Here is a 7,824-nt window from a genome sequence, read left to right on the forward strand (position 1 = left end):
TAAAAAAAGAAGGAAATGGGAAAAAAGAAAGAAAGAAAGAAAAAGACAAAGAAACTAAAAAGAATGAGCAGAGTCTACAGTATATTTAGAGCGTGAGCGACAGAAATAACACAAACAGGAAGTCAATAGAATTACGACAGGAAACCACATTGCTGCAAAATTGTGCATTAACACCACATTCCCTCTTCCAACCTTTACATCACTTCCATGCCAGAAGAAGAAATTTCTCATCAAAGCTCAAACAAAACCATGATAGTATATCTATCATGTAGTGTTCAGCTTATATCCATCAAATTTGATTCTGATTCTGCACTCAAGACACAAGACACGAAAGATTCAAATGATTGTATTTTTAGTTTATTTAAAATTATTCATTTTCCAACTTAAAAATCAATCACTTGTATAAATAAACAAAAAAAGCCAGTGTCTTTCAGGACATGAGCAAAATCTCATTTTGTTTCTATTTGACTATTTAACAATATTAACAAGCATATACAGCAAAATCAGATAATAAAAAAAATAATAAAATGAAGTCTGCTATGCAATACAAAATAAGAGCTTTGGTGGTTACATTGAGACTAATTTATTTATTTTTTAAATTCTATCCTAGATGGATTTCTCAGCTGAACTTCTCAAACATATTTACACCTTGCTCGACTTGGCAAACAACAGCTCAAACCAACCAAATCCTCACAACGCAAGACTGCTGATTCTAGATGAGACTGACGAGAGAGGTCTGCTCAGGGTCAGTAAACACACGCTTAGGTCTTTTGTCAGCACAGGCCTTCAGTTGTAGCCGTATGAGTCATAGTCACTGTTTCTGTTGGACGAGGGCTCTCTGCTCGTGTTTACCGTCAGCCTCTCCAAACCTGACAATACAGGATAAAAGAATTGTCACCAGTGTGTGTATGGCACTTTTCATGAACAGGGTCTGAAACTCTTAAGAATTGTGTTTTTTTTTTTTTTTTTCACCAAATAGTCAGTAATCATCAACCTCAGGAGGTTGGACCAAATATTCAACTAAACATTGTATGAGCTGTTTTACTTTCTATTCATTTTATATGGTGTCTTCTTTATTTTTAGCATTTGACATTTAGCATTAAATAAGCATTAAAATATCACAAACACATTTCAAAAGCAAACATTTGTCTTACGTTGTAAACACTTTTGCCATAATATTCTAATTTTGGATATATCATAGTCACAGTTATTCAAAACCTAAAGCTCTTCTTTCATGAGCTCCTATGTACATTTCTGTAAAAGATTGAAAGTAATTGGCAGAGAGATGTTGAAAAATTCACGGTAAACACGAAAGCAAGATTGAAACCGAACTATTTATTTTTTAATGTAAGCAGTTGCGGTTGTGAATACAGTATTACGCAGAACAAAAGAAAAGAAATACATCAACCATGTGTAGATGGACAGTTGTGTTTAAAAAAGGAAATCGCGATATTTCCTGTTAGATTTTATTGTGTGTTACATAGAGAATTGCTGTGTTTTGCAAAAAAGTGTTTTATGAAATTGAAAATTGAGTTGAAGGGCGAGAATTAGTGTATGGTTTTGAAGGTTTGTTGTGTCTTTCTGGTGTTTGAGTGTCAGGTTTCAGAAATTGTGGATTTTGTGTGTAAGCTGTTGAATAAAACTGTAATAGATTTTTTTTCCCACACTGAACTAAAGATCTATAGATTACGTCAAAAATATGACATTATATGATTTTAATTGATGTCGAGAAAGTCAAAGTCAAATTTGATGATAGACGATGATTTAGATGCTTTCAAGTTATTTTTAGTTAATAGTTTAATTCCAATAGATCTCACAACCAAAAAAGCGCACACGTGTTTTGAATGAAAGCAGTTCCAAAATCCCAATGATACTCAATGAAAATCCCAATAATTCTCAATCCATCATTATGTAATTGAGTTCAAAGTAAATGAGCATGAATGCGAGCGAGAGATTAATAGAAAGAGTCCACAATGGTAAAATAGAGAGAGAGAGAGAGAGACTCACCAGGAAAGGACTGTCTCTTGAGTGTGTTGTTGTTTGGGGCACCTTGACCTCTGTGATAGGACACTTAAAGAAGAAAGATCAAATGCTGAATGTTTTCTCACAACCCAGTCATGAATGTGTTAATGTGTGAGATGACTCACCACTCTGACTCTGCGTCGGGCCGATCCAGCGATTCTGCCGCTTTTGTGAAACTGCATCAAACCAGGTAAAAATAGTCAGATTAGACAGAGCATTTCACTTTGGATTTAGAAAGATTCAGTGGCAAAACGAATGGAATGGGAAATGGAAAATTTTGGTGTGAAACAGTATTTTTTAAAAGTATAGCGCCATTAGAATAGCGATTTTAGATGTTAGTTTTGCATTACATAAAGTGGAATTCAAATGCTTGAAAGCACTAGTGAAAATGTTACAAATTCTATTCTATAAGCAAAACAATTTGAGTGAAAGATTAAGATGAAAATCAACATGAGTCATCTTGAGTGGCATAAATTTCACATGCATGAATTCTACAAAAAACTTCTTGTGCTTTAATGGAAGAACAACATCTGACTGTCTGTACAAAGAGCTCACATGATCACTCTCGCTAATTTGTTTAGATTTGATTAGTGACCTATAAATAGTGTAGAATATGAAATATTTCTTCATTTTCCATCATAATGTTTACTCCTTTAAAATGTTTTTTCTTTGCCTGTTTTTGGGAACACTTTGCAGTAAGGTCCCATTAGTTAACATAAGTAAATGCATTAACTAACATAAACTAACAACAAGAAATACATTATAGTATTTATTTATTTTTGTTAATGTTAGTTCATGTCAGCTCAGGACCATTAAATAATATTAAAAAGACACAACATTTGATTTTAATAATGTATTAGTAAATGATAAAATTAACATTAACTAAGATAAATAAATGCTTTAGTATTTAGTATTTTCAATGTTAGTTTAGTGTTAAAGTAACACTGGGCGTTTTCCTAATGGAATTTACTGTAACGTGTTACCCAGATTTTCAGTGTAACCTTAAATTTTTGGATTGTATGAAACATCTCTAAGCAGACAAAGAGAACTTTTGAATGGTGCCAGGTGCCTGCATATATAAACATTTACATTTTATATAGGTAATGTGAGATTAAAGACACGCTCGTTGGCTTCACAGACTCACATCTTTTGCGGATGGCTTTGTATGTCGGTCGACTGAACTGAAGCAGAATGACTCCCAACATCAAAAAAATTAATATGCCAGTTACTGCTTTATAAGCAGCCAACTCACTTCCTAGATTATCTGAGAAAATATGGGAAGGAAAGAAAAGGATGTGTTATTCAAAATGCACAGCATATAAAATAGGGTTAAGAATTATTTGGTCTATGAAACCTGAAAAAAGCATCAAGAGAAACATTCCAACATAAAGAATTATATAATGTATAAAGTAAAACCTTCTCGGAATATGAACATACACACACACATACCTTCGCAAGTGATTTTTAGGCCTTGGCAATCAGATTCCTGTAACGTCATATTGCTTGTGAGGATAAAACCTTTAGCTTCATTTGTGAGAATAAAGCCCTTAAATTCTCCACATCTCATGTCTTTACACAGTTCACTCCAGCTGAGTCGATTATTGCTAAGGCACAATTGGCCTTTGCGCTGTCGCTGATCAAGGGAATACACATACACCTGACCCTCACACGGATTCCCTTTCTTCGAGGGAATTACCTTAAGACGAGCTACAACAGGCTGAGGGATATAATGGATGGTTTTCGGACATGGGGTCTGTGGGACAGTGGGGTTTTTAGTTTCAAAGACATGTGAGTTTGAAGAGGTTGAGTTTGAGGTGTTCATGCTTGTGGTTTGAAATGTTCCTTCTCCTGCATAGGGAAAACACACAAAGACTTAAATTACTTTCATGACAATGATGGAATACCAGACTTACTTTGCTCCACATAAAATGTGTAAAATGTGTAAATACAATTACAATAATTTTAAACATTTTAAGTATTAAATGCAAATGAAAGAAATCTTAGTTCATTAAAATACCACTGCAGAGAATTTATACATTACATTTTTAGAAAATATACTTGCATATGCATTTACATTTTTTTGATTGCAGTTGTTATGCTGCTCTGTGCTCTTATTTTTTCACATTGCAAGACATCGCTTCAGTTGTGATATTATATTTTTAATATAAGTGCTACCAGTATTCTCCAATGTATCACTCTCAGTAACATTTCACAAACATATTACATTTTAAGAACTCCAAACCTTTATTTGGCATGTTGTATGTAAATTGTTGCATGACATGCACTGCATTGTTCAAGCATAAAAACGACTTGTTGCTGCAGGTCAGAGAGCGGATAGATTGATCATTTGCACAAACTGCACTCATTACGCTCTTGCAATTTTTGCACAGAGCTTGAAGGCATTCACACACTTTGCATTTGATTGCATGATTGCTTGATCCCGATTGCACCTTGCAAACATAGATGGCTATTCAGAATCAAGTAACAGATCTACAATTTGGATTACCAAAAATCACCATATATGCACATATTCATGTATTTGTACTAAAACGTAAAAATACGTGCATATTATATATATATATATATATATATATATATATATATATGCACGTATTTACGTATTTGTACTAAAGCATAAAATGTATATATGTATATATATATATTTTATTATTTTTTTTTTCTGTCTATGTTTATTCACAACAACATATTTCGACAACTTACATATATATATATATATATATATATATATATATATATATATATATACATATACATATATACACACACACATATATATATATATATATATATATATATATATATATATATATATACACACACATATATATATATATATATATATATATATATATATACACACACACACACAAATATGACAAATTTCATATATATATAATTAAAAGCTCATTCATTAGTGCTGGGGTTAAATATGTAAAATGGTTTAAAACATTTTATACTTAAACACAACACGTTCCTTTGAATTGTTTTTCCGACAATTTTGTTTATGTGGTCTTATTTTCCTCAAATAATGTTTACTATTGCATTCTAAAAAATATATGATTTATTTAGCAGACAGTGGGCTGAAAAATGTCATTTGGCGTGAATTACCTCTTTAACAGTAGGCAAAGTAATATTTCATAGATTCTTACCATTTTTACATTGCAAAGCCAACTTTAAAAAAAAAAAAAAAAAAGAAAAAAGACGTCTTTACAAAATGAGATAACATCTGATAAAATACTATCACCGGACGTGCAAATGACAAACAGTAAAGTCTACTCTCTTATGTAAGGAAAAAAGATTGAAGTATGCAGTATGCGGAAAAAAAAAAAAACATCTTACATGAATAATAAAGAAATATGTAAGAAGAGTTTTTGCGAGGTTGACCAATATACTTAAGTCACCCTATTAGAAAGTTAAATCACCATATTAAATAGACAGCTTGCGACAATGTTAAAATATTCATGTTGACAATAGTTTCCAGAAAATATGGAGTTAAGAGTAAGAATTTGAAAGAATAATAAAAATCACTACAAAAAATGACATATTTTATCAGGACACTATTGGCGCTTGCACTAATTTTGTAACACATTCTTGCAGGCCCTGAAGTTGTGATTTTACTTATATTTGTTGGCATTCATTATTGCTTTTCATTTATCAACACATTTTGCATTTTAAACTTTCTTCTATATAATGCACAATGTTGTGACTGGAAGCATCTGAATATTTTCATGACATTGTAATACTAAGTGTTGTTCCTTGATCCGTTAAAACACAGATGAAAATCTAAGTGTACATCAGCATCTACAACTGACTACAGATATTTTCTTCAGAGCAGATCATATATGTAACTTGTGTCTGTGCATGCATCATACAAGAGCACAACAATGAAATATATTTAAAGAATAAACAATTTACTTACGAACACCAAGGAGCAGGAGCGCCGTAAGAGTCATCAGCAGAGAGTTTTCCATCTGGCAGAAGGTTGTGCCAAACATTTAGTGCTTCATTTAACTTCATTTGACTAAACAAAGTAACTCTATGCACTCAAACTGATAACAGGCCCAGAGGTCAAATGAATGGCCTTTGGTACACAAGAAACCGGTGCTTTTTGTTAGATTTAATTGGGCCTCAGGCCAATTATAATGTTTCATTTTGTTTTCCACATCCTTTTCAGGGGTCCAGTTCAGATAAAGCAAAATAATAAGCAACAATGACTTTGTTACTTGCTATAATGTTTGACAACGATGTTTAGCCTGAGTTTTTTATCAGTACGGCAAAGATTTCAAATCGCACCATGACTTTAGCCACAATAAACAAGAACATATTCATTACAATGACACAGAGTAATAGTAATTTATTGATAAAAACCAGACTCCCTTTTAAATTAAGGTTTACGTTATTTTAGATATATTACAGTACGACTCGTTTTTAATTGACAACTGTCTTCACTTCGCTTCAACAGTCTTTTGAAGGGTTTCTTCCTCAAAGAGCATCAGACATCTATGAAACACCACGACTTCTAACCAGCTTTTTAACAACATATTATCAGATCTTACCTTGCCTGTGACTGACAAGAACAATGTGTGCAGCAAGTGACAAGAAAAATTAAGTGAAAGGAAATAAGCAGAGGTGTGGAGCTACAATCTTCATTCCCCGCCCCCATCCTCTCTCTCTCCATATAGAGCGTGTCTTTTATTCTCAAATGTTGTTTGATTGCACATTGCACTGCTTCCTCACTTCAAAGAGAGCAGCAATCAAAAAAATGAAGAAAAGCTTGAACAAAAAAATTGCGAGTGTGGGGAAGTGGGAGGAGAAAAGGTAATAAGATATTGTCTAATTTGATATTAAATGTTTAAAAAAATAATTGTAAAACAAATTTTAAATATATATACAAATATTAAATTTATAATATTTAAATATTAAATATTTAAATATTTTTAAAAAAGCAAAAAAAATATCTTTTCATCAAAAAAATTACAGATGATTGGTGGAGTAAACAAAGCAGCAAAAATCTGCATATTCAAAACTGAAAATTTTTCTTCTTGCATACAGGAACTGAGTCTCTTGTGGTGTACGGCACACTGAAAATGTTCATGCAAGTTACGCAGATGATTAATCGTGCTTGTAGGAATCAACTGCGAGTGCCGTGGCAAATCATTAAAGCTATAAAAACCACCGATATCCACATCTATCCTTTCATTTCACTGTTACTCATATCTTCTTTTCATTCACAATCTTTCCCAACCGCCTCTCTCCCTCCCTCACTCTCTCGATCTTTCTCAGGTGTCGCCGGGGTTGGTTTACCATATCGTACAGTCGGAGAGACACCCGTAAAGACTGGTTTTTGTACCTGTGCAAAAAAAATCCCCCAACACCCTCTTGAAACTCTCGTCTATGATTCAATATGAACGGAATTTAAACAGTGAGTCAATGAGCTCCCATTTCTCTTCTTGTAAAAACATTGGCTTTGTGTGATCCTCAAAAAAAAAAAAAACTCTGTTAATAAGTTTAGGGTTCGTAAGGTTTAAGGTAAAGCCTCTTATATTCATCAAGGCTGCATTTATTTGATCAAAATGCAGTCAAAACTATAATATTCAGAAAATTTTCTGCTTTCTAATTTCATTTTATTTCTAATTTAATTTAATTTAATTTTGTTTTCTAATTCTGCTTTCTAATTTTAATTTATTCCTGTGATGTCAAAGCTGAATTTTCAGCATCATAACTCTTCAGTGTCACATGATCCTTCAGAAATCATTCTAATATGATTTGATGCTCAAGAAA

The 7,824-nt window shown here is 32.5% G+C and overlaps 1 protein-coding gene across 1 annotated transcript; it reads right to left on the bottom strand.

Moving 5' to 3' along the window:
* Positions 1-401: 401 nt before the first annotated feature.
* LOC125272206 (T-cell surface glycoprotein CD5) lies at positions 402-7,764 on the bottom strand. Its single transcript, XM_048196891.1, has 7 exons — positions 6,600-7,764; positions 5,963-6,014; positions 3,472-3,870; positions 3,167-3,286; positions 2,148-2,198; positions 2,008-2,070; positions 402-869 (listed from the first exon to the last, which is right to left on the bottom strand). Exons 2-7 carry the CDS (start codon positions 6,012-6,014, stop codon positions 787-789), a joined length of 768 nt encoding a protein of 255 aa, XP_048052848.1. The 5' UTR covers positions 6,600-7,764; the 3' UTR covers positions 402-786.
* Between the last annotated feature and the right edge of the window lie 60 nt (positions 7,765-7,824).

Source organism: Megalobrama amblycephala, linkage group LG7 (genome assembly GCF_018812025.1).
Source record: "Megalobrama amblycephala isolate DHTTF-2021 linkage group LG7, ASM1881202v1, whole genome shotgun sequence".
In the NCBI taxonomy this organism is placed as follows: domain Eukaryota; kingdom Metazoa; phylum Chordata; class Actinopteri; order Cypriniformes; family Xenocyprididae; genus Megalobrama; species Megalobrama amblycephala.

Coding starts and splice junctions, on each gene's coding strand:
- LOC125272206 (XM_048196891.1), bottom strand. CDS start 6,014: ATGGAAAACTCTCTGCTGATGACTCTTACGGCGCTCCTGCTCCTTGGT. Junction 2,199..3,166: donor CAAAGCCATCCGCAAAAGAT/GTGAGTCTGTGA, acceptor GGTTTGATGCAG/TTTCACAAAAGCGGCAGAAT. Junction 870..2,007: donor CAAGAGACAGTCCTTTCCTG/GTGAGTCTCTCT, acceptor CTGTATTGTCAG/GTTTGGAGAGGCTGACGGTA.